Source organism: Strix aluco, chromosome Z (assembly GCF_031877795.1).
Source record: "Strix aluco isolate bStrAlu1 chromosome Z, bStrAlu1.hap1, whole genome shotgun sequence".
In the NCBI taxonomy this organism is placed as follows: domain Eukaryota; kingdom Metazoa; phylum Chordata; class Aves; order Strigiformes; family Strigidae; genus Strix; species Strix aluco.
In genome coordinates, this window is record NC_133971.1 from 60,609,949 (window position 1) to 60,637,771 (window position 27,823).

At 38.2% G+C, this 27,823-nt stretch overlaps 2 protein-coding genes across 11 annotated transcripts in view; one reads left to right on the plus strand and one right to left on the minus strand.

Moving 5' to 3' along the window:
- Positions 1–786: 786 nt before the first annotated feature.
- RNF170 (ring finger protein 170) lies at positions 787–23,819 on the minus strand. 7 transcript variants are annotated; one of them, XM_074811941.1, is made up of 9 exons: positions 23,734–23,819; positions 21,631–21,688; positions 16,937–17,009; positions 15,364–15,507; positions 10,821–10,896; positions 9,321–9,432; positions 8,196–8,269; positions 6,163–6,267; positions 787–4,429 (listed from the first exon to the last, which is right to left on the minus strand). In XM_074811941.1, the coding sequence occupies exons 4-9, from the start codon at positions 15,498–15,500 to the stop codon at positions 4,160–4,162; spliced, it is 774 nt and encodes a 257-aa protein (XP_074668042.1). In that variant the 5' UTR covers positions 15,501–15,507; positions 16,937–17,009; positions 21,631–21,688; positions 23,734–23,819; the 3' UTR covers positions 787–4,159. The 7 variants fall into 7 exon arrangements, with proteins under 7 accessions (XP_074668042.1, XP_074668047.1, XP_074668046.1 ...); XM_074811946.1 differs by lacking the exon at positions 23,734–23,819 and adding an exon at positions 23,235–23,727 and having other exon boundaries at positions 9,321–9,429; positions 15,426–15,507; XM_074811945.1 differs by lacking the exon at positions 23,734–23,819 and adding an exon at positions 23,235–23,727 and having other exon boundaries at positions 9,321–9,429.
- Positions 23,820–23,861: 42 nt separating this feature from the next.
- The window catches only part of HOOK3 (hook microtubule tethering protein 3), a 93,061-nt gene continuing 89,099 nt past the window's right edge, over positions 23,862–27,823 (plus strand). For all 4 annotated transcript variants that reach the window (XM_074812075.1, XM_074812072.1, XM_074812071.1 and 1 more), the window contains exon 1: positions 23,862–24,053. In XM_074812075.1, the coding sequence (XP_074668176.1) occupies positions 23,997–24,053 (57 nt within the window). In that variant the 5' untranslated portion in view covers positions 23,862–23,996. The remainder of the gene's footprint in view (positions 24,054–27,823) is intronic.

Here is a 27,823-nt window from a genome sequence, read left to right on the forward strand (position 1 = left end):
GTGTTTAGCTGAGCTTCCCACAGCAACAACAGAGGCATCAGATGGACGAACAAGTGTGTACCTATCAAATTTTCAACCCAACTTAATAGCTTCTTACCAAATACATAATTACATGTTTTTTTCATAAACACTGGAACCATGTACCAAAGCAGGCTACAAAGTTCACCTCTGAGTTCAGAAGACTTGGCCCACCTTGGCCCTGGGCTTCCCAGCTAAGACTTATTGGACATTTCTTAGCAGAATGGATCATGTTTTCCTGATGCCCAGGAGCCTTTCATGGCATGAATCAGGAAAAGCACAGGATTGTAGCACAGACCAGTCACATCCAGTTCTTCCCTGTCCTACCCTAACCTTCATCCTTCCTGCAAATCTACAGAGACTATTTGCTGTTTCCTTCAATTTACTTCACTAAACGGATTCTCAACAACCTGCTTTATGCTTTTGTTTGCTTGGAGGATTGATATGTGAAGGTGCTGATTAATCATCTGTACTGGTTTATCATCCTGAAAGCTTAGTGCCCATGGATCTGAAGGTACTGGTCAGACTACTCAGAGAAAAGACATCTAATTTTTTGGGACTAAGATCTTAGAAATATTGTAATCCTTATAATGGCAATAATGAAGATTAAAACCACTGAGTTATCTCTGAACATCCTGTTCACAGACACCAAGATAAGAATTGATTAAGACTGCAGAAGGGTTACTGCCAAATTTAGCCCAGGGAAAAAGGAAAAAGGGAAATAAAACAGTTTCCCACCCAGAAAGTCAGTAAAATAAATCAAGATAATTTCTCACTTTAATTGCAATTTATTATCATTAAAAGTAACAACAAGTAGGTTTAAATCCTTTTGTCTTAAAAATCTAGTATAACACACAAGTCACTGCTACTGTTCTATGCAACCTGTGGCAAAATTGTATCCCCAAATCACATTATTCTGCCTCATCCTCATAGACATCAATGGTGTGGGACACAAACAACACAGAAACAGATTGCTCTGTACAGCACTTGTCATAAGGATGATCATTAGGCCTCAAGATGCTACAAGTTATTCTGTAAGAGCTATTAAGTACAACTTTAGTTTTCCCCTTTGTTAGTATTGCTAGAACAATTAAATATTTCACAGAGTTTTTGGCGAAGACCCAAGAATCTTTTAAGAACTGTATTTTTTCCCTGTATCTCTCCTTAGATGCTAAAGTTTTCCTCTTTTTCTTTTTACCCCTCAGCGACATGGCCACCCCACTCCAGGATACAAAACCACAGCAATGTTTGCAGTCACTCTCCACACAGAACCATATATTTCCCTCGCATTCTGAAGTCAATATTCAACAATAGCACTTACCTTTAACACTGCTGCCAGAGCAGCCTGGCAGCACACCATTCAGGAATACTACATGCTCATGTATTAATCTCCAGCTTCTTGGAAGTTCTAGAGATTAAGTTAAACTCAAGCAAAGTATCCAAGATAGCTAACTTACAGCTAGCTCAGATTTGTGTAAAGGAGCAGGAGCCAGATGCTGCCGACAGACTCATCTTCACATTACAGCTGTTCACATAAGGACTTGAGCAAGTCATAATGCTGTTCATCAGTGGCTTGCAGGTCCAAAAAAAGTCTCCACAAGCAAGCACACATACTGATGAAAAGGAAGGATGGTCCTATTTCCATCAAGCATTTCATGTGTTAAATTTAAGCTTACAATGTTACTCCATATTCAAAAGTAATCAGAAGCCTCTGAGTGAAAGCTTTCTGGCTAGCAGAAACGTAGTGAAGGAAGAAACAGAATACAGGAAAAACTTTACATAGCTACTCAGATGTGCTTGTACATGATTTCAGATACACAAGAAGGTCTGTTCTTCAGGAGCAGACCCCTTGGGTATTTCTGCCTGAACTTTACAGTAGCATGTGGCACTGAGGAGCTCAATGAAAACAAATCAGTAACCAGTCTCACATACATCTATACCCACACTGGATTCAGAAAGTCATGGGAAAAAGTATAAACATTATCATAGGATAAACATATGGAGGAAGTACTAGATCAACAGATTCTATGAACAGGCTCCAGTTGTTCACCAACAGCAGTTCACACTCTTCTCTAAACAGACCCATAAGTTAAACTCCAGGAGAAAAGGGGGTGTTAAATTTACTCATTTACAAATACCTTTTTGGAGTTTGCTCTCAGCTGGATCTCTTGGGGAAAAAGAAACAAAACAAAAACAATGCTTACAGCAAAACTGCAAAATCCTGTCTTACCTAACATCCTAAACTACTATCTTGCTTTGTAAATGTACCTAACAGTTTATGAATATCCCACGCTTACTCAATAATACCTTAATGACTTTTAACCGAGGTAGCCACTAAACCATCACCATATATTAGTGATGCCAACACAAAGGGAGAAGCTCAACTAAGATGATCAAGAACAGTTAATTGGCCAAAACCAATAGAATTTGCTTCCAAAAATGTAATTTTCTGTCTTGTTCTCCTCCTCCCACCCTTGCTTCACTTCCTGTTTCTCCTCTTGCCCATCTCTAACAAACAGCAACAAGGTAAAATTTAGCTTTCCAGTTAATTTGTAAAATGTATTTGGACTTTCAAAAGTGAATTTTCAAATGAAGAATCAGTGAATTTACTTTTAAATGAATGTAATTTAAAAAACAGACACTGAAGGACAATCTCCAACCCCATCCACTGACATGTCAAGTGCCAGCTCTTATCATCTTCTTGCACATGCCTAGGTGCTAGAAGCTGTGGAAAGATGCCTGCATGGGCAAAACAGAAGTTGTGAAAAGGTCCCTTTCATTGTAAGTTGCATCCCATATATGTAAACACACAGAGAATCACCTGTCTTATCCCTGTCTTTCAAGTACTCAGGAAGTTAAAATAAACTGGCAATTATCATTCCTCTAGCCAAAAAGTACATAGATCTATCATATCCTTGACCCTTCTAGTGGCATTCATTTCTTAAAATGAATATATTTTCAAATTACTTCTGTAGCTATGATAGCCTATATTCAAATTCAACATGAAAAAACCTCAAAAAACTTTAAGGATAATTAATACCCTAGTATTTTTGAAAACATTTCCAGGATTTTTTTGTGGTCCCTTACTACAGACCTTTTTCACTGTAATTCAGAACACCCTTTACCCACATCCAAATCAACCAACCAAACAAGAAAACCCCAACTGAAGATCAAACACCCTGATACCTAAGTTGTTTAATACTTGTTTTGCAGAATGTACATTCAGGTAAAGTTTTGTAGTGTAAACATCCAATTCTGACTTCTTTTCTTCAAACACTATCTAAAATTTTAAGGGTTCTCTCCATTGCAACTAAAGGAATATAAACTCTCACTTCAGTTACACTGTGCTGACCCAAAGCAGCATAAAACCCCTGCTTCCAACATACATACGTACCAAATAAACAAGCCTGAAAAGAAAACCCATTCTCCTGTTTAAAAATAGACCACTAACCAGTCTGATGTGCATAATACTGATTTCTCTATCTAGATGAGATACAGGGTGTATATTCCCAAATATAAAAATAAAATTGTATGAATTGCATGCAACTGTACATAGTGCAGTTCAAGCAATACTGAGGTGTTCTCCTTGTTTTTGTGAAACGTGCACAACAGCAAACTGCAGGGTCATAATTGTAATGTGATCCTTGGGTTTCTTCCACAGAGACACACAAAGCTACTTTTATTTTTAAAAACTCTAGCCCACAACAGAGAGATTTTAAATAATTTAGCTGTGATAACAGTACTGAGGAGAATTTCTGAATTTCCTTACACATGTCTAGATTACCCAAGGGGACTTTTTGTTAGAAGTCTTTTACTAGAACTCTTTTTTCACAAATCACACCACAAAAAGGTGTTTTCTGCTTTGATTACATACAGTTGTTCATCAGGTGGAAGTAGACGAAGGTAGTTTATTACATTATAAAACTAACCTCATCCTTATGAAGCATATGTAATATACAAATTAAAGATTCCAGTTAAGCATCACCACATACTGACCCTTCATATTTGTATAAGATGATCTGCTATGACATTGTAACTACTGAAACTGCACACAGGAGCCTTGCTATATCATACTGGTGTTACAGTTCTCTTTCTAAAACATTCCACAACCACCTCTGCATTTGGGTCATTTTCATCCATTTCATCTATTCAGTCGCTGTGTTACCACTTCTCGATACATTATAGAGATATATATCAGCAGGAGAAATATGACAAAGAAATCATCCAAGAATCCCAGAATTCCAAAGAGGGCTTCAGGAAGAAAATCCAGAGGTGAAGCCAGGTAGAGCAAGGCTCCAAGCAAGCAGAGGAATATTCTGATTCGAAACATCCAGAAGAGGCCCCCAACAGAAAACATCTCCCTGAAAGCATGTCGCAGTAAAGTGGGCAGATCCATAATTCTTTCCATAATCTGTGAATAAAGAAACCAATAGTTAATATTTTGCTAAATGAGTATTTTGGTTTTAGTCTGACGTTTCTATTACTATGTTACAGTTTTGGAATCTGTTAGTTTATAAGAATTATAAACTATAAAAAACAGTATATAAACTATATAAAAACCAGTAAGATAAGACTTCCCAGGTTTAGTTTTGCTGGGTAAAAAGTCATATTTAGAATATATATGTTTTCAAAAAACAGTCAAACTGTTATTCTATACAATAAAACATACATGTAACTCACTACAGAATACATCGGCATCTATTAAGAAGGAAAAGCAGTGACTACTAGGGTAAAACAAACGACTGAGAAAGTGAGAAACAGCAAACAGGTTAACTGGAGTGAAATATTGTTCAGAATGGAGGACAGCTAGGGATTGTGAGAAAAAAACAATAGGTAAAGTAGAATAGGTTGCAATTCTTCAGAAACACAACACCCACTCCCCTGGCATATAACCAGTAATTCACATAAGTTTACAAAGGATGGATCAAGCTTCAAAGTAAACCGAAGAACCTTTAAATGAATCCATCTCTGGCTCTTTTCCATTTTCCTACGATGATTCTGTCATCTTAGCGAGGGACTGTTCAGTAGAAAATATTCAGGTTTTTGTTGTGAGTCATAGGGAAGGGTGAACTTTGAAATTTTTTGATGCTGGTTCCTTTTCTACTGTACATAGTTTCTACACAGTCATGACATTAAAATGAGTTATTGCCAAGGCTGAAAGTTCTCTAGAAAGGAATTTTGTATGTGGTTAAGGAAACACATTGTGTGTAAATCAAAGACAATTCATCTAGTCCGACTAGTGCTTTAATGCAGACTTCTGGCCTGACGTCAGACAGGTTATTGGGACTAGACACAGAGCCACAGAGAGGTCTAATGGAGTCTGAAAGGTAATTTTAATCTACTCTGGATCAAAAAAACCTGTTTTGTGGTTTAGAACATGACAAAAAAAAAATTTCCCATCTTACACCTCTTTTGTCTGTAAATTTTTCTTGCTAATGTTTTGTTACTATATCTAAATGCAATGAACAGATGAAGACAAGCAGAAAAGTTACTAGTATGCATGTGTGTGTATTTCACCTTGTGAATCAAAACATGCACATAGAAGACAGGCTCACGAGGCTGACTTTCTAAAGTTCGTAGAACTTCAATCATCTCTCTTAGCTATTTATCAAAAAAAATCTTGTTTTCTTCATTCAGAGAGCAGAATAAAGACTGTAATATAATCTAGGAAGAAAATAAAAAAATCAAAACAGCATATAGCTTGAAATTTGAGGAAGAAAGTCACAGAATAGAACTTCAGGTTCTTTTAATCAATGTAAATAGATCAATCGAGTGACTATTCCTCCTTGCAGGTCATGTATTTTATTAAGTATTTTTACTGACTAATTGTTAATCCTTTCAAATGAATGAGTCACAGTTAAAGAAGAGCTTAACACATGAATAGGGAACTCAAGGCTTATTAGCAGTTCTCACTCACAACAAAAACACAAGTTTCCATACATTTCCACAAACTGCAAAAAAATATTTTCAAGGTCATGTGTTTGCTCTAACCATATAAACATGAATTTCCTAAGGAAAACTTGCATAATCCTTAACTGTCATGAAGAGAAAATTCATATCCCAGGGAAAAAAAAAAAAATCACAAAAAATGCTGCTAACTCCCCTAAAATCCCTGATTTCCACACAAATTTACTCAAAACTTACAGATCTGGGCTGTCCAGAGAATCTCCGATTGTAATCGTTAACATCTTGAAATACTTGGGTTGCATCCTGCTGATCTTCACCAAAGAGTGGTAAAAACAATGTTACCTAGGAACAGCAAGGAGATTTTGTTACATGTGCAACTGTCTTTTAAATGCAGGCATTGTGAACTATAAATGAAAACAGTAATCATCAGTTAACTACACGGAACAAACTTTGTTTCAGTTGAATATTTAGTAACAAAATAAAATGAAAACTACTAACATGGACACTGCAGCTAAGTTTTAACAAATTCCTTGCTTATAATGCTTTGCAGAGTATTAATTTTTTAAAAGATTGTTAAAAAGTGTGAGAACCCTCCTTCTAAGAGAGGCTTACAGGAAATTTTTCTAAACACCTAAATGGTTTATGTTTCACAAGTGGGAGAGATGATTTGGAGAATAAAGTTAATTTACAAAATTAGTCTAGTTCTGTTTCTTAAACTAAAAATCAAATAAATCAAATGACGCCATTCTTCTTCCACCTTTAGAATGGCCTTGCATTTCAGCAAATGAGCAGCAAAACTGGTACTTTTCCATATGAACATTAATACCAAGACCAAGGTGATTAATAAGTTAACAGAAAAAGGTATTAACCTCGTCTCTTTTGAAAGCACAGAGAATTCTGCTATGTTCTTGGGTTAACTTTCATGCAAACATAGGAAAATATGTAAGGTAATATTTGCATATATCTTATGTTATCTTCCAGTGCACGAGTTTCTGAAAACTTAAGACTTGTATTTGGAAGTGATATTCAGGTACAAAATGCAGATTATCATAGGAAGCAGAGAATGCAGAGCACTTTAATTTATTACGGTCTTCAAAAGCTCCCTCTGTACCTGGCCACTAAATACATATCTTATATCTTGTATACATATCATTGCAGCAGTCACCTTAAGCAAATGACAGCACGAGCAGATCTACATTCAACTCCCAGCCCTGCCACAAACCTTGTGTATGACACATGTTGTTCATGTGTACATACTTCCATCCCCCATTTATAAATCGACCTTACTTTTCTTATTTCACAGGGTGAGAATGAACACATAACCATGCAAGCAGTACCACACAGTTTACCTGTTACTCAGAGGAAGGTAAAAGAATATCTATGTAAGGACAGACACTAAAAAAAAATCACTTATTTTCACCTTTTCAATCTTCTTCACCTTGATTTTTTGTCTCTTCTCACTGGCTACACTGTAAACCCACTCATTCTTCCTCTAGTCATACCTATTTTTCTTTCCTTTCTCTGTGTTCTTACAGTCATTTGTCCTGCTGATACAAAATCGAAGCAGGATATAATGTATGGGCAAGGGTGTGAAGAATGTTATAGAAGTTACTAGCTCTGTAGTTTGTGCACTGTTAAAATAAACATACTTTTGTTAAAACATACACTGTAAGACTCAGAGATCCTCAGTGTTAGTGAGTTGCAGGGGCATGTTTCAAACTGACAGTGTAAGTTGCGTAGGAAGTAAGTCAATGCTTGCTCTACAAAGCTCAAATTAATAATACATACAAACTAAAAATAGGGACAATATAAGGAATTGACATGGGTAGATTTTTTTGGCAGGGAGGGAAGGAAGGGAGAGGGTGCTTCTCAGAAACCTCAGTATACTGCCTACTGGCAGTCTTCCACAACAACCAGGTCTTTCAGATGCAAGTTCTGGTAAATAAGTTATATAACATCCCAAACAGAAAACATGGAAGAATCACAGTTAAGACGTTAACAATTTTCTGTTTTCATATACTTCTTTACAGAAAAGCAGCTGAGTTATCAGTGCTGTTCACTTAAATCTGAGTTGCAGAAACAATCTGTATTTTTTGAGCCACTTGGCAAAACAAAAAGTTCAAAAAACCTCCATGTCCACCATCTATGTCTTGCATATCCATATTCTCAGACTTCTGTCAATCTCACTATTGCAGTTCACATGTAAGTGATTTTTTGTAAGCTATACTAGATAGCCAAACTATCAGGTCCATGACTACTTAAAATATTACCGTTTGTCTGCAGATTGGACAACGGATGGCACCAAGCCATGAGCCATACCTCCAGTAGGCAATAATGCAGGAACCTGATGAAGGTAAGTTACAGACATTAAACTTCTGAGCTGAACACCCATTGTATGAAATAATCTGTTACACATCAAGGAAAACAACAGAAGTGTATAAACAGTTACGTTAAATCTATCTTTTCTGGTATAATTTTGTACACAGCATTCACTGAAGATACCAAGAACCAATGTGTTCAAATTCAATGCTATTAATGAGAAAAATCTTGAATAAGTTCAACTGCATCAATAATTTTAAGGTATTATTTCCATAAAGATACAGAATGTCTTAATCATTAACTGATGAAGCAAATCATTAAAAATTTTACCAGTTTAAAATTTTGAAGTCACAAAAATGTGAAGAGAAGTGAAATTTATCCTAAAACCCTGGCTTTATTATAAGAGTTCCAACAGATAAGGAATATATAAAAATCTGAGTACTGTAACTGTTTTCCAAATTTGTAATTTGTTTTGTTTAAACAACTAGGCATGGTGTGCACTAAGTACTCCATAACACTAGATGAATGCAGTGAAAGAATCCAATGGGGAACCTGAAGGAGAGGAAGCAAAATGATATATAGGGCATTTATATATAAATTTGAATAGCTGGGCCTCAAGAAAAAAAATGCAAAAACTTAATGCACTGTGAACTTAGTCTTAATTCTTCAGGACTTCCAAGGAAAAAACCCAAAACACTCTGAGATAAAGATAACACCAAGCAGAATGTCTTACTCTTTCTAAACTAGTTTTTTAAGATGGTACATTTCCAAGTGTTTTTCAGCCTCTTCAGTTTTTTACTAACTGGAAATAAACTATTCTCTCATCCCTGACACTTTCAAATTAACTGCAGTTTCAATTCTGATAGCACAGAAAAAAATGCAGCACACTCTCAAAGTGACTGTTTATTCACAAATGTATTTTCTCAACAATTTATATAAAAATTATTTCTAATGCAGACTAGAAGATAAGCAGTTGAAATCAAACAAAGCTTTGCATTAGGGTGATTGTAGTAGTGCCAAAAGTTTGTATTTCTATTCTGTTTTTTTCTCTGCTGCTTGGGGCTTTTCTTGCTTACCACAGAAGAGATGTCCACAGTTTGTTTCTATAGGAAATGTAGCCTGTTGCAAACAGACTGGACAGGACATGTCTGTATAGAAGCGATGTCTATCACCAGCAGAAGCATCCTGCTGGAACAGAAGAGAAATGCAAAGAGTTAGAGGTTCTATTTTTATATGTCTACTGAGTTTAAAAGAAAAATAATAAATTCACTGTTCATTTACTAGAAGTCAAACAGCCAAATGCAAAACTATGTGAAGTGAAAGACAAATGCATTTAAATTCAAAAATCAATGCAACTTAAATGCAAAAACTGATTCACTAAGCAAGTTCTTGTGATAACTCCATTATTTTCTCTTCATTTGTTATATAAGTGTGTGCTTCAATCCAGTTAAATACTGCAAAGAAAGAACCTCCTTGGTTCTTCACATTAAGTTAGGTTAGACACGCTGAAGCATGGATAACAACTCAGATCTAAACTGTTACTTCATTATCCCAAGTAGTTCTGTCCTGAGCCAGGTAACTGAACTGCATTGCTTACCAGTTGCAGTATTTAGTGTTCCCAAGCCCAAGCATAGATATCAGCTTAAGTATGTCACTGCCATGAAATGGGTTTTCTCCCCATTTTGCCATATTTGTCTTCCACATAAATATGCACCGTAGTTAAAAATCTGTCATTATTTCAAGAAGTATTATGATGAAAGACTCTCCTCCATAAAGTACAGCTTTCCACTCCAGGGCTGGGACCCAGCAGTTTCCAGTAATCTGGCTTAGACTCTCCCATCCTCTCCTTTACATGTCAGAAGTGGATGCAATCATAGAATCATAAAATGGTTTGGGTTGGAAGGACCTTTAAAGATCATGTGGTCCAACTCCCCTGCCATGGGCAGGGACATTTGTCACTAGATCAAGTTGTTCAAAGCCCCATTCAACCTGGCCTTGAACACTTCCAGGAAGGGGGCATCCACAACTTCTTTGGACAACCTGTTCCAGTGTCTCTCCAACCTCATTGTAAAAAATTTCTTCCTTATGTCCCATCTAAACCTAACCTCTTTCAGTTTAAAGCCACTGCCCCTTATCCTGTTACTAAAGGCTTTGATGAAAAGTTTCTCTCTGTTAGTCTTTGTTGTTTGGTCTTGTTGCTGTGCCATTGTTCTGCTACACAGAGTTTATCAGTCTAAACATCTAAGCCCTGTCCTGTGGCAGCAAGCTGTACTCCAGATTTCATTTCCCTTACCACTAAATTCCCAGGAACGTTGCAGGAAGCTCACAACGTAATCTAACATACTCCACCTTGTGGCAAAAACTTGTTTGAAAAAAGAACCAGCCAAATATTTAATTTTAATTACTTAACATATCCATTAAAAAAAAAAAAGCCTACATTATTTCATTACTTGATAAATTTCAAGGATGCCTCTGTAAAGCTTCCATAACTTCTAAGACCAGCTTATTCCAGAACCTCAGAAGTCTAGAGTGCATCAAACAAAATAATTGAGTGATGCCAACACTTAGCACAGCACCTGCTCAGTTTGAAGCTGCTGACGAAGAGCTCGCACTAGCTCTTGATTTTCTGGGTGTATGTTCTGATGTTCATTCCTGTGAAAGGAAATATAAGCAATAAGAAAAACTGGACACTGTGATACTACACTGAAGAATAACTGATTGAAAAAAAAGAAACTTGAACAAAGGGCAAAAAAAATCATTCTTTCCTCCTATAAAGGATTTTAAGGAAGTACACAAACAATTAAGGAAACAGGACATTTATTCTAGATCCTAAAGTTACTCTGGACATTTAAAGCTGTACAGTAGCAAGATTTTTCAGAGACAGATCATTAAATCATGCTAAAACTAGATTTTCATCTGAAACAAAATTAAGCCATTCATCATGCAGAAATATTTTTAATTTTTGTCTCCACTGCTGGTTTTTTGTATTGTTGGTCTACTTGTAAATTTCTTATTTTTTTCACTCACTGGTTAAGTTATAGAGTTGAAAAATCCTAATTATTTCAATTTTATCTTCTACATAAGAGATTAAGACATAACATTTACATAAGAAGGGGTAGGCAAAGTCTTAGATTTAGAATTTTGAATTTATGTAACTATCAGCAGACTAGATATAAAAAGAAATCACTCTTTTTAAATCACTCTTTAAAAGGAAAGACTCTACAGGCAAGAAAACCACAGGTTAGAGATGCCAAGGGGAATCATAGGGAAGGGACTCACTGAAGAAAGGAAGCTGGATATATTGCAAGTTTGAAATTCAAAAGCACAATGGGAGCAGAACTGGAAGTAAAAATGATGCCAAAAACATTAAGAAGTGTTGAGTTATAGTAAATATGAGTCAACAGCATCATATTCAAAACTCTGAATTTTTATGCTTTATTTATTCATATGGATTTCACTGGTGGTACATTCTGCTCAGCACTGTTGAGGTCTCAGCTGGATTCTGTTTTCCATTTTGGGCTAAATGCATAAAAAACCCATAGAGAAGTTGGAGGAAGTTCAGAAGAGAATAAGACTACTTCCCACATTTTTTAAACATTAGAGAAAGAGTGAAGAAATGTCAGTTCATATAGAAGACTACTCATGGAGAGAAAAGGGGACAGGATAAGGCTTTCATTCTATAAATATGAGCAATTATTTCCCACAGTTATCTAAGGCTGGTGAAAAAACATTTCTAACTGCTAAGTGTACAAAATCAGAAAAGGTTACCTCAGGGTATTGTGATCTATCTTTGACTAAAAGTTAGATCAAGAAACAGGTTGCACTCCTTCCAGGGATGATCTAGGCAAGCTGATCCTCTGTCAGAGCTGAGGGCAGGACTGGCTGAATTTTTATGACATTTTCTGGTTGCAGTTCTGTTTACGTAATTTCCTCAATGCCTCTAGGAGCTTCTGCAATATTTTCCTTCATTTGATGTGGGCAATTATAATACTGCATTACTGCTATCTTTAACAATTTGTCTCCTTCATTCTTTCTTCAAAGAGGAATGGACAAACCCCATATTTTTCATACTAATAATTACGTGGTTTTCTGTAAATTTATTTAACAGTAATTTGGGTGACATATGAGAGATGGAAGCTCACATTAAAACCCTGGGTCTCCATGAGACAGATTTTGTGGATGTTGTCTGTCATACATGTTATATGTATAAAAGTATTTTCCTGTTCAGATGCTACAAATGAGAATACCTTGTGCCTTCAGTTTGCCAGAACTTTGATGTACAATGAAATTCATGTTGAATACATGAGAGTATTTGTAGAGCTGTATGTACAACATTTGTCACTTATGCCTAAGATGCTGAGGTAGCAGAACACTGTGCAATGTCCAGAAGGGGCCAGGCAGAGCTCAAGACATATCCAATTCATAACTTCTCTCATGCAAATAGTGTGAGAAAATAAATGAAATTAATGAAAACCAGTATAGTGATATGTAATTAAAGGCATTATCAAACACAAGCCAGAAACAAAGTTAGATGCAGAGTCTTTTAATTTCTCCATTTCTGAGTGTTAGTACTCCATAACTTGAGGAAAGAAGTCCCATGATGTGGAAAGATTGTACTATGCAACACAAAGGGCCCCAGAAAACTATCATTACCAGGAGGAAGGCTGCCTACTCATTCAGTGTGCAGTCTCACACAGGGTAGGTGAGGGAAAGTATACAGGGATGTAAACACAGTGGTGTATCACTGTGCAGTGATGGCCATTGTTAATTTCCAACGATCAAGATGTCACTTCTGCTGAAAATATTGACTTGATCTTGTAATCAAACCATATACTGGGATAGAAAAATGAGAGAAAAAGATCTAAACCTGCAGATTCATAAACATGGGTTACGTAAGTCACCTGGGACAAGTAGGAAATCTCTGATACAAAACACCGGAGGACCAGGCTCCCTTTAATTTCCTGGATAAACTAAATTTTCAGAGTCTCATTTGTGAGTGACTGAAAATTTGCAAGTTTAAAAGATAACAGAAACAATCTGGCTGTATTTTATCAAAATTTATAACTCAAAGACATACAGGCTTTGAAAAAGTATCTTATAGTGACTGAAGTAAACATCGGCAACTTGGTATATATGTTAATTACCGCTTACAAGTTTCTCCATCAAAAGCACAGAGACCTTCAGCTCATGCTCTGATGTGATGCTTCATTGAGTTCTCCCTGCTGGAAACCAGTACAGCAACCACACCCCTTAACAGTTATTTCCATATTCCACTTCTGTCCCCTAAAATCTACTGCAACATACACTCCTTGCTGCCTACTTTCCCTTTTTATTTTGCAACCTTATCCATTACCTTAAGCTTTCTTTCAAGTATTCTTAATGAGGACCTGTTCCTACCCAACTTAAGCATTTCAGATGTTGCATACAGAAGTATGGGTGGCAAAGAGACTGGGGTGATGGACACAGTATAAGGAACACAGAGACCACTGTGTTGCCTAAGATAACTAGAGAAGAAAAAACCCAATACTTCTTTTCTCCTGCATTTCTCTTTCAGTGCTAAATAAATAAAAATTACTATACTTTTTGTACTGTACAGATTTTCCTACTGTACAGAATTTTCTACTGTACTGTGCAGATTTTGATGGAGACAATACAAAGGAGGTAGAGAAAAACCACTGCTGAATAGAGACAATTTCAGAAGGTATCAGAAGGCACAGTGGAGAGCTAGGAGGATGCTGATAGGACTTTCAATAGTCAGTCATACAATGCAAAAGTAAACAAACTTCAAGACTTCCAAAGTATGGAAGCTTTGTGTCCAAGTTTGTTTGCCCCTCCAGAAAACAAATCATCAGGGAATGTAACAGAATCCACAGACAAACTTTTTACTTAGCTCATTACAGTGCATAAGTAGTTACTAACTAGTCCTTTTCTCCCTCCGCAAGTAACCCTTCATCACTGATGTATCATGTCCCTGAATTCCAATCCTGAGTGAACTCCTGCTACTCTTCTCCACTGCTCATCCTTGTTCCACTCAGGTTTTTTTTTTCATGTTCCTCACTTACTCTCCTTTATAAAGTTAAAAAAAAAAAGTTTACTTTTAAACTAAACACTTAAAATTCAAGTCACAAACATGTCAATGTAAGTGTTAGAGAAAGCATAAGAGAGCAGAGGAAAAAAAGGCACTCTTGAAGCCATCTGAATAACTGAAACAGCCTTGGAAAGAAAAGCAAGGTGAAGTGCATACGTTTCTCTTAGATTTCTTTGCTATCTCCCAGTCCTGAACAGCAGAACTGCCTTGCAGTCTAACCAACCTGTCCCACTTCTGGTTTCTTTCATAGCTTGCTCTTCAGATACCTCCTCCCCACTTATATGTCTCATATGGGCAGATCCTCAATAAATTCCATAAGGCAAATGCATCACTAAAATTGAGTTCTCTTAGTTAAAACTCTTCTGTGTTCAGAAGTCTACAGACATCCATAAAAAAAAAGAGCCAATCTGACACTCAGACTTATTTTCCCAAAACACATAGTCCAAGATACTTGTTAGTTTGCAAGGAAAACTCTGAGATGAAAAATAAGCTTTGATTACTTGATCATTAAAGTTATCAAATTCTGAACTTAATGTTTTGCTTTATGGAAAGCATATTAAAGTCCACTGTTTTCCAGCATATTCATTTATAAACAAATCAGTCAATTTATTCAGGTTTGGGGGGATTTTTGTTCATTCTTTGGAAGGAGACTGCAACAGCATATGTACACTGGAGGATTACATCCAACATTTATTGTGGAGTCATTATTGACAAATCTGTACTTTGACCAGCCATATAGACTGCAAATTCAACCATTTTCAGTCTTAAGGAATAATGAACATTATTCAGTTTGATCGTCTGAAAATAAGGAAGAGTTAAACTTCACTTTTGAGAAATGCATCATTTCATCCTAACTGTGAATTAAATTATGGGACTCTGCCAAGCAATTAATTAAACAGAGTAGGTGATCAATCATTTACTTAACATCACAAAATCACAGTTGATTTATATACCAATGCAAAAATTTGTTGAGAAAGTTAGAATTTTACAAATGCAGGTATGTTGATTAATTCTTGTCAACATATTCTCACCTTAAAAGTGTATATACCAGAGCAGCAATGAAAGTGAAACTGAGCACAACTGCCACCAGTACCTGGTCACTTATTCCTTCTATAACCGAATCATTATCTAGCTTCAAACTCTGAACTTCTGCTTGGTGACTGGCCATCACAGCTCTAAAATGTAAAAAGAAATTTATACATATACATACATATACATATTAAAACATACACGTGCACACATACATTTTAAAAATTGTTACAAATAATATGTATACACATCTATTCATACACACAATAAATTCCTGAAGCAATAGATTAGTCATTGCTGGGGGAAAAAATGGGAAGAAGAAGGGAACAGATGTATTTTTACCAAACACTGGGCTTGCTGCAGAGGACTGCAAAACTTTTGTCTTGCACAATAACAAACAAGTCTTAAATGACTGTGTTGTGATCTAAAGATTTTTTTTTTAAACAGCAGTCAGATACTTTGCCTGTGAATATAAATTACCTAGGAATAGGTCATTGCTAAATTGGACATATTTTAACAACAATTCATTTTAAAAAAAAGTATAATGACTCTGCATTATCAAGAATTTTAGCTATTATACAACACAACATTGCTGCTAGGCTGAGACAATGTAATTTTTAGAAACCTAATTTTCACCATTTATGTGAAGAAACAAACAAGGATATTTGAGGTTTGGCTATTTTTAGAGTGTTAAATGCCCATTTGGATACACAGGAATCACATGATGCACTTTATATTTTATATGTCTTTTCTATGCATTACCATCTTCAGCTGGAAACATGGGAAAAACTTGATGGCAAAAGTATTATCAGGCTTCTCTAGTTTGACTTGTTTGTTTTATATTCATTTCACACATGCAACAATCAGAATGACTTGCCAACACTGATTAACCTACAGCATTAACCTACAGCTGGAGGCAAGCAAAATAAAATAGTTTCCAACACACTGCTAAATCATTCCTGTTGCATTCAGGAACTGAAATGAACTACAGCTGTGAATATTATGAAATCAGGAGACTTAAGCTAAGACTAACAAATGACCAAAAAAGTCATATTGAAGATGTCTCCATACACAATTAAAGTATTCTTCATACAGAGCTAACATAAAATCTCAGCATCAGTTTATGAGGTCAAGTAAGACTGGTATCATTTACTTTACTTGCTAGTCCAGTGTGTTCCTTAAAGCTTGCAAGCTTTCATTAGTGTTTCTGTCTACTTTACAGCTTGTGTGTCATTTTTTAATTCGAACTTTGCTGTCTAGCAAACACCATCAGACAGTGCCTGGCTCTAAAGTAATTGCAAAGCTGAAATGGAATACAAGTCATTGGGATTTTAGTGGATACCTGTAATGAGTGCCCTGACAAGATTTCAACATGCCAGTCTACTGCTAATTCAAAAGTGTCATCTTTACCATAAGATAGCTACTCTCATCCTCCAGATCTTTTCTTGTACAAGTTGTGGAGCTTTTTCCAAGCTTTCTTACATTCATGGTAGCCACCCTCTGTAGCAGCAATGCAAGAGAAGCTGGTGTATTCTAACATTATTGCAGAAAAGGGTCAGTGGTATAATTAAGTACCATAAGAGCAGAGAAAACTCATGGAGAACAAAGGGTAGATTCCTTTAATTCTTGTTGGTGTTTTGGGCTTCCACTGTGAAAAACAAAATGAAATAATGAAGCGTATATGAAATGAAATAACAAACTAAGTTATCCTACGTTTCCCAGTCTGAAGTGAGACTATTATTTCTGTAATTATAGTCATAATTTTTGCTAATTACAGCTTTCCAATAGCAACTGTGTCATAGTCTAAGTACTGAAGTGTCGATCCGTATTTGGAAAGAGTAACTTTTCCCAAAGGTGGAATACCAGTGACTCATCAAGAGCCATTTTTAAAGTAGGTCAATATTGACACAGGTTTCATATACACTAATGAATAAAAGACCAGATATTTGTGGAAAGGTCTAACATAGGAACAAGAGCCTACACAAGGAGCTACAGCATTTTTTTGTGTAGCTAGTTATGCAATTATAGTGCTATAGTTAAAGCCATGAGGATAAGGTGTGTGGAACTTTTCTGAGCAGCAGTTCCTTGGTGCTGAGGATCTGGTCTGGTAGGTGTACTGTGATGCCTCCCCAGCCCAACATTACCAAACATTATACTTCATTTTGTTGCATAGCCAATCCTGAAGAAGCTTCTCTCTCTTATAATACATCATTCTGGGACACTCATTTTCCACAACTGTGTCTCAGGCAGTGTGCTTGTATCTTCAACTCCTATGTTTTCTCTCCTAAAGTGTCATAATCAGTCCACTAATTTTTACTGCGTCACACTGTCACTTCTGGATTGACCACTCAGTACAAAGCCAAAAGTAAATGGCAAGAAACTGGTATGTGATGATTATTCTACCATCCTGCATCAGCTCTGTTGGAATAGACCAACATACTAATAACAACTACATCACATTAAGTATTATGCACTTCTTTTTTCAGAAATACACACTGTTGCAGTGACATACAGATGATTTAACCACACCTTTGGAAAGCAAGTGTTTGTCACACTGACATCTGGAAGGCTTTCTATTGTCACTGCTTGCTTGGTGCACTGTGAAACCAACATATGAATAGCCAGTATCACACAAAGTTAACTCAGTGTCCCTGAACAGCCTGCAAGACATCCACTCTAGAGCACACTCTCCCTCTCTGCATGTTCCTTACAACAGTCTTAATCCTTATCTGCCTACAATTAATAGCACTCACAACAACTGCTTGCCTTCATTTCTGTTCATGCACTCTTCTTGAAATACCAAACTATGGTGCCAAACTTAGCAGCAGACTATGAATACATGGATCCCCACATTCTATTCCTTTCCACACATAATGCCAGTTACTTGTATCTACTTCACCCCTTCATTTACCACATATGACTTTCCAAATAACCATTTTCAAACAAACTTAGTGTCCAGAAGAAATTCCTGCACAGCCTTTCTAGTTACATAAAATGCCACTCTCTCAAACACTTTGTCTTCACTTATGTATCAATACTGCCAAGATGTACAGAGCGTGGAGTGGAGTCTCCACCTGTCTCTCCCAGCTGCTTCTACTACTAAATTCTAGAGAAGATGGGCTGCCAATGCTTAAGGCTCATGTTCTTCAAGTTTAAACTTATTTGCTGCTTCTGGACAGTCAACAAATGCTGAGAATATTCCCCTCATTACCTCTAGCACTTTTCCAGAACCAGACCATTGCACAGGAGGGCCGAGATGAATTGTGTAGACTAGGAACTACAAACAGAAGGGTTTCACTTCAAAAGATCAACACATACTTTTTTAGAATAGTCATTCAAGCCTCAGTAGGGACAGTAACAATCTCTTTCTACTCTTATCTCTGGGTTAGGATGTGAAAAAAGCAATGGCTACAAGGAGAACACTGCTAAAATACACTATTTGAAAAACTGTCTGACTGAAGGAGGAAGGAATTATGTGATCTCAAGTCTTGTTTCTCAAGTTTTGAACATTTTCAAACAAAATATCTAGAACTGCAAGCTTGCAGGTCATGTTTCTTCAGGTGCAACCACAACAGCCAATGAACACATCCCCAGTGGTTTGAATCTGTAATAGACTAGTTAACAGTCCTAAAATAGCTGCTAAGGAATCTTGCCTCCCAGTGCATGTCTTTAGCAGTGGTGCTCTTTTAACTGGTATGACTAATAAACAGGCTATAGGAGACTTAATTCTTAAATGATGTAATGAAGACCCTTCAGTCTTCAGAGACAACCAGCACTGACAAGGACTAAGTGTATATCAGAGCAGACTTCAAGAACCAGACTTTATCACAAACATCTAATCTCTCCCAAAATAATAACTGGTAATAATTTGATGTCATTTAATAGCAACTTGATGTGGTTTGTATTAAATTCAACCTTTTTATGTTGTTCCATCACATTTGTCTGTTTATGAAAAAATAGTAGTATTTCATCAACTTTTTCATCATATAATCCTTTTCAGATCAGTGTTCTACACCACAGGCTTTTCAGATGTTAAATAATTTTAAAATCACCTTGTTTATTATCAGTTTTTCTGAGAGTAATCACTGACAGAAAGCAACACTATTTTAGTTACATTTCAAATAAGAATCTGAAGGCCTTAAAAAAAAAAAAAAGAGAACCATATGAGCAATACTGCAATTACAACATCTTTTATTCTTGGAAACTCATACAGATCACATTGAAATGTGAGGGCATGAGGACATACACTAATGTGGATGTATTATTTCTTGATTTTTCAGATTTGAAAAGTATTATGAAGACTCTCCATGTTCAACATACAGCACACACAGAACAATACCCCATGCCATGATTCATAATGAAATGAAAAACAATCCGGTGTTTGCCATGATATATTAAACACTTGTTGCCAGCTACCCAAAGTCAGAATATCCCCATAGTTTTTTTAAGGATTTGAACTTTTTCAGGTTTATCAGGGAAGTACCAGATGCTAATATACTCTCACAACCACAGAGATTTTAGGACCCACTACCAAGGGAATACACAAGCATAGTGAAAGAGAAGAGGCTATCTTCACCACTGTGAAGAAAACACACAGGCAATACTGCTGTGAGATACAAATTAGTAAGCAAGAGCAACATTTTAATAACTGTGAGAGCAGATACAATTTGTTTAACATCTGAAAGATACAATGGATAACAATGTGTCCTTTCAGGGACGGCCTGCCAGTGAAAAGTGGTTTGGTGGGGTTCTTTTTCACTTCATTTGTGTTTTCTTCTTGATGCAGCACTGGCAACCACACTCAGTGCTTCTAAAAAATGATAAAATCCAGACGGTGGTGGGCCCAGGTGCAAGTCAGAACCTGTAATAACTTTGGCCTGTTGTCTTTTATTAGCAGAAGCATTACCACCCTCCTTAAAAATGCTGCTTAATTTGTAGGGATCACATGTTTTTCCAGGGTAAGCTAATTCCTCTACAACTAGCAAAATACTATGAGTCACATTTTTTTAAGGCTGAAAAGGCTTTAATTCCTCAAAATTTGCTTCCATTGTAAAAGGAACAAACCAAAAAAAAAAAAAGTTTAATATTTATCAACAGGTTTCTAGTAAGATTGACCTGTTTTAGATAACAGAAATCAACTTCTAAGAATTTAAGCATACTAAAATGGAGCATATGAATTCTGTAACCTACTTCCTGCATGCATATTAGCTTATATGGAAATATCAAAGGCATAAATTTAGTGGTTGTCTTTCATTTAAGAGAAAAATAAACATAAATTCCCAAAATAAAGACAAATTCTTAAATGTGGGGCAATAATTGCGACGTCTCTTATCAGAATTTATCTAATTACTTCCTACTTCAGGGTAGGAGCAGGTCCTGGCCAGTGTCTGTGGTTGAGAATGGGAGTTTGTGAATGGGTTTGACCCAGCAAACTGGATCCTACAGTCATTTTTACTCTCCTTCTTGAAGAGCAAAAAGTATGCCTAGACTGCATTCAGAAAGTGTTAACAACAGCAGGCATTAAGCCTGCATGGTGAACAGTAAATGTATAAACAACATTGAAGACTCTAGCATGAGTTTACTAGCCTAAATCATCTAAACCCTGAGTTGATGCATTTTGTCCAGGTGCTTTAGTGTACTGAAGTTGGACTTTAAAACAGCAGTGTAGACATATATAACATTATAAAACAGAAATAAGGAAAATGATGGATGGTGTACTCAGAAAAAGAGGTTTTGAGGAAACAGGATTTATTAGCTTTTCATTTTTGTGAGCATAGTCTTATTTGAATAGGCACAAATAATCTCCAGTATTAAGTATCTCCGTATGTTCTAAAAATCAGGAGGAGACAACCCAAAGGGTGCATTTACCAAGGGAAGTTAAAAAAAAAAAATCAAATATAGCAACATACAAATTGACAAGATACATTCTGTGAGAAGGTTGTTAAAACTGACACGAATATTTTACTAGGATTTCATGCAGTCTGTTTTATTATTCTCAATGCAGTCAGCATTATTATGAGTCACAAATCAATTCAGCTGGTAGAGCAAAATTACAGCCAAACTCTGCTGTATCATATTCAGTTATCTCTTCACCATAAACCACCTTTGCTTTCAGTACTATGCTGACTACATTTATGTGCATGCATGCTCTTGCAAAAGAAAGGAAAAAGCCTAAAGAGTCTTGTCAAAATAGGGAATAGGGAATTTTCAGTAAGCAAATGATAATTTTGTTCAATATATCTTAAGAACTGACCAACTGAGGCACTTGCCTGGTAAAGCAGGTCTCTGCAAGGTTTGAGATCAGCAGTCTCTGAGGCACATATTTTCCTAAAGAGAAAAAAAAAAAAAAAAAAGAAAAAAGAAAGTAGATATTCTATGTTTGCTGGTGGAATCATGCTTTGAAAGTTAAAAATACTACAGATGCAAACTCCAGATGTAACTCTGTAAGAAAAAATAATTCCAAGTTAATACACCATTCTACTGGGAAAACAAAAAGTGTCCAATGATTTTTCTCATGAGTCTGAAACTATGTTGATGGCTTGAAGCAAAAACACAAATTCAGTGGTCTGTATAGCATTACTATTTGGAGTATCTGTCTGGGTGACGCATGACCTGTATAAAAACATTTCCAAAGTCTTCCACTGCTTTATAAGGCTAAAACATACTGAAAGGTATAGAGTTCTAAAAAAAAAGGAGGGTGGAACTGAATTCATATGCAGATAGGAACATGATAAAGAGCCTGCCAATGCCTTCAGTTTGGATATCTGACTTTTCTGATCAGACAGGAAGAGAAAGTACTAATGTCACTTATTTATAATAATGTTTACTGAAATATGGTAATACTTCAAGTAAGAAAGAAAAAGCTTTAAATATCTTTTAAGAAATGTGCCCAAGAATTCTTTATTGTAGAGAGCAATTCTTCCGTACACAACCTAGACAGCAAGAAAAAAAGCATTACTGTATTTGTTTGCATCAACCAAATACAAAATGTAAGCTACACATCATGAAAACAGGCAAAGCAGAGCTGGAAATGGGTAAAGGAAGACGTGGCAGAAAACCTTAAACACCGAAATATACCTGTGGGACAGCTTGTCACAAGTACCAAGCACATAGCTTAAAGTAGGCATTAAAACTTGAAATGGAAAGTTACAGTTGCACAGCTTACGTAGCTTTCAAAGGCCTTTTAATTCATTTCCAAATGTGAAAGCTACCTTTAAACAAAGGGAAATGGAATTCATAACTTAAAAATTAAAACAGCAGGCTATACAATGAGATCAGTGAGAAGATACTTTACTGGGAAAACTTCAGAATTTTCATAGCTTTTACAATATACTTTACACTCAGATTGTTTATGGTACTAATTTATTTAATGGAAGAACTACAACAAAACAGGAACAAAGTGACAGTTATTAGCTCTGCAATCCTTCCCCTCTTGGTTGTTTACCCAACCTTCAGCTGTTATCAGCGCACTATGCTTGCTACTCCATGTTGCGTGTCAGGCCAGTTGCTAACTAACAGGAAACTGTACAGCTTATGACACCTGATATTCTCATTGCAAACTTCAGATGGGCCAAAATTCAACTGACTACCAAGAAGGAGTTTCTTCAGGCAATCCCTTCAGAGCATGATGGAGAGCTACTAGGGCTGGGGTAGTAAGGATGCAGAGCCACTCTGGCCATGAAACACACTCCTGGTCTTTGAGATTAAAAATTAATCTAATTACCTGCGGCTAATGCTAAATAAGTAATTTTTATTTTACGTTAATTTTTATTGCAGCAGAGTTTTGCTGAGAGGAAGTTAGTCATTCTCTACCCCAAAGAGAAGAAATCCTTGTAGAGGCCGCTCCTTCCATAAGCCAAGCCATATTACTTACTAGCAAGAGAATGTGGGTGCAGCGTCCTCACAAGCCCACTCTCCCGAAGCCAGGGGCTCAGGATGCAGCTGCAGGTCCCTTCCGGCCCTGCCCGAGACCCTCCCAAGCGCCGAGGGCACACACAGCCAGGGAAAGGACCCAGACCCCGTGGAGGGCTGCGGCTCAGTCGGCACGCCTCGGGGGCCCGGCGGCGTACAAGGCCCTCCACGGCCTACAGCGGACCACGGTTGCCTCGCCACCGGCCTCCACTTGCTGACACCTCCGGTAGCGGGGTTAAGCACAGCCACGCCACACCGGAGCAGGCCGGACCGGAAGAGACTAGAGCAATACAGCAGACGCCTACAGCACCGCTCACGCCCCTCACGGGCCAGCACACCCTCTCCCCCAGCCGGTTATAACGGGGCGGGGGGAGGAAAGCCCCCGCCGGGCCGGGTTGAACGGAGCCCCCGCCCCTTTCCCTCAGCGCCGCGGGGAGGGGCGCGGCCCCGCGCTGTGGTACCTCAGCTCTTGGCGCGCGCGACGCTCGCCACCGATCACGGCCCCGCCCCCTGCGAGCGCCGCTGCGCCTCGTCGCGTCTCCTCCGCCCCTGCGTAGGGCCCGCACGACGCAGGCGCGCGCGGGCGGTTCCTGTCAGGTCGCTCTGACGTGTCGACGCCACGGCCCGGCCCGGGACGGGACGGGACGGGACGGGACGGGGCGGGAGGGGGCGCCGGCGGTACCGACCCGGCCGCGGCCGTTAGCCCCTTTGGCCGTTCCCCGCCATGTTCAACGTAGAGAGCCTGGAGCGGGCCGAGCTCGGAGAGAGCCTCCTCACCTGGGTGAGTGCCGTGGCCGCCAGGCCCCCGCCTGGAACTGAGCCGCCTGGCAGGGATACGGCTTCGTGCGCGCCCCGTCCCGCGCCCACCCGCCCCGGCCCTGCTCCGGCGGGAGATGGGGGATTCGCCCTGCCTCCCCAGCCCCCGCCCGAGCCGCGCCCTGGCGCTCGGGCCTGCTTCAGCCCGGCCCGTGTCGCCGAAGCCCTGGAGGACCTGCTCCGTCTCGTCTAGCCGCGGCAGGGCAGGCGGTCTGGTGGCTGCCCGGGGCGGGAGGGGATGTCCTCAGCGCCTTAGCTCTGCCCCGCGTCGGGGGAACAAAGGAACCGGCGCCCTGCGGCGCCGCGACATGCACGGCGTGGGGGCTGGGGCCTGCGCCGGCATGGCCGGAGAAAGCGCGGCCAGGTGCGCCCCCGTCCCCTGTCGGTGCGTCCGGGCTAGGTGGGCGAGGTGTTGCTTGTAGCTTTGAACCTTCCCTCGCGACCCGCGCCGTTCCTGGCCTGGCTCCGGTGTGCCAGTGCCGCGTTTTTCTAACCTGCCGGCTGCTCTCGGCAGGCTTTCTGACCAGAAACTTAGTTTTTGTCTGTTTCTGTATTTTTAAGTAGTGCTTGAGCCTTGAGAGACAAAATTCATTTGTGAAGTCGCAGATAATACAGTATCAATCTAAGAATTCTGTTTTCCCGTTTTAATGCTTGGAGTTTGGTCCATAGACGTCTTCAGGTTGTGCTGTCATTCACAGAGCAACCAAAATGTAGTGGATATGGAACCTGGCTTTGCAGCTACTCAGTAATTTGAGCAGTGACTGTAACATAGCCATGAAACTTGTATTTCTGTAGCAGCTGATTTATTGGTTAGCTGTTTGGAACCACTGAATTTGGTTCGGGCACTGTTTGTTTGGGTTTTTTTTCCCCTCCTTAAGCAAATTTGCCAAGGAAATACCCATTATATGGAACTCTGGAGTACAACTGATTGTTGAAGAGAAAGAGATTTTCTCTTCTAGACATTTAGTCTGCAAGGCTAGAGCTGGCTAAAGCTGTGAGAGGAGACAAGAAGAAGTAGGAGAAAGAAGAAGGTTTACTGGGGAGTGGTGGAGGAAGATCTGTTGCTATATGCTGCTAGTTTCTGTGTGTTTTTGTTTTAGCTGATTTAGATACGCTCCTCTTGTGTTCTCTGGCAGTAAAGCAGTTGAGCCAATGGGAGAAGCATAAGCTTCAAAGCTTACCTAGCAAGTGGTTGCAGCCCCTTCCAAGTAACCAACAGACTACCTCTTTTCTTTGGGTGTGACACTACTGTACTCAAAACGTGTAAGCTGCTGCAGAATGAAAGAGGTTGAATTTTCTCTTGTATGATATTGGCCTGTTAAGAGTGATTTGAACTGTTGATCCTACCCATTATCCAATGGAAAGTTGGACAAAGTTGTTGATGACTTGAGAATATTTTGTTGAAGTATACCATCTGTGCAGAAGTCTGTGTCAAATCTGAAAAGATTTCAAAACGAAAAATATTCCAATATTCTGTTACATAACTATGCTGTTCAGATTTGATTTTGAGGTGTTAATATTTCAATGAAGTTGTTTTTAAAACTTCATAAGGTTAAGGTGTTTGCTAGCTAGTGAGGGAAATCGCAACATACAGAGTCAGAAGGCAGTGACTACTTCCTTGTTCCCCAAAAGAATCCTTTGTACAGCTAAATATAGTACAAACCAGTGGTTTATATGTGTTCAAAAGAATTGTTTTATCAGCTTCTGTACATGTTAAAATGTGGTGGAAGTTGGTTTAGTCTTGATAGAAAATAAGTCACTGGTTCGTGTTTGTGGAGATGAAGAGGACAAATGTATCTATATGAAGTCTGTTCAGTGTTAGTGAAAATCTCCCCTGATTTTCTTGCATTATAAAAAAAAAAAAAAGTAGTGATTTTTTTGTTAGTTTTTCCTTGCCACATTTGAGGTTGGTAGTTGAGGCAATTGATTTGTTGAGCACCAAACTACTGTTACCCTTGAAAATAATTTGCACTTTCTTAGAAAAGCTAAACCATTGAGAAAAATTACCTTGGCCCAAAAAGCTGTCCTGGAAAATGGAAAGCTTAGAGAGAGAAATATCAGCAACGGAAAAAGTCCTATGGCACTGACCATCTGTAGGAATTATTACTCAGTCATATGGTCATGTTTGAGCAGTACTTAGTATTTATAATATTTGGTCCTGAAATTTTACCTATCCAGTGAAGTCTTGTCCTGTCTGTAGTAATTGTCCATGCAAATCCCTTTGCATTTCTAACCTTCTCACCCCCTCAGATACTGAGCTAATCAAGAAACTAACTGCATCTTTTTTGGTTAGCAGAAATATTAGTAAATCCTTTGTAAATAGCATTAGAATTAGTCAACATATTGCTTAGATGAATGTGTGGAGTTACAGGTTATTTTTACAATTTCAGTATTTTTGTGTGAAAGTGCCTTTGAAACAGACTCAATAAAAAAAAAAAAATGAAGAAAGGTGGTTTCAGTTTATTCCAGGATACATGAAACTTGCAAAAGAGGCAGTGAAGTTTTTTAGTCCTCAGTGAAACCAGCTGTATGAACACTTTGCCTGGCTTTCTCTCAAGTCACATAATGATTCTTGGGAAACCGTTCATTTAGGTGGGACAACAGAGCTGTCTTAATTGCATTTTATGCATACCTGGGATGGCCCATCTTCTCCATTATGACACAGAAGCTGCCTGTTCTTAAGAACTGGTTTAACCTCCCAGATTGCTTGCTTCACATTCATATAGAAGTACTTGAACTGGTTTGTCTGTGTTTTAAGTAGAGTAGATAAAGGCTTTCCACAAGTCTGAGAACCTGTTCAGCCTAAACCTAATGTTTGCTCAGATGGATGTAGGATGAGATGAAACTGCTCTTCCCTCTGCCAACTCATGATTTTAATGAATCTCTCAAGCCTTTTGCCTTGCATGCCTGCAATTCCTATTCTGGTATCTTCAGGCTGGAGCAAACTGCTTACCTGTGAATGTGTTTTCGTTTATTCTTTCATATTTCACCAACACCCCATTTCTGGTGTTACACTCTAGCTTGGGTTGTAATTCTCAGGTTTTTTACCTCTTTGACAGCATCATCAAATGGGTACCTGAATCATTTTTGTTCAGGATTTTAAAGAGCTTTTGCTTCCTACCACTTTAGCAGGTGACCATCATGGTATTTTGAGGCAGTCAGGGTAGTGGCAACTTGAACAAAACTGAACAAAGGACTGGAGCCCAGCTACTGACATCTGAAAGTTGGTATTTATACCTACTTTGCCCCAGTGTTTGGAGCCTACTGTAATTGCAGAACTATTACTCTACCAAAAATGTCCCAGCAGCCTCTTCTGAGACTATTCTAGACATTGTGGTATAGTTATCCAAGCTGCAGTGCAGCCAAAGCAGTTTAGAAGAATGTTACTGTGAGGTAAACCTGCAGTGATACTGCAATTGTTTCACCATATCTAATACAGATTCAATTTTCTGTTTAAATCTTATGACTGGTCCACATAGGAACACATGGATTTTTTTTTTTTTTTTTTTTTTGCTTTGTATATAGTGTCAGGAGTGCTTTTAACTCAGGTATATCACTGAGTCATTTCTTAAAACATAGAAAGCTGTCAAACATACATGTGGCAGTTACACTTTAATATGTCTATATCTGAAATCAGTGTGACGGCTACAGGCTTTTGCTATGTAATCTAAGAAATTTTCTTTTTTAATATAGACTAAGATGTGATACTGAAAAGATTGCTTAGCATTGGTATGT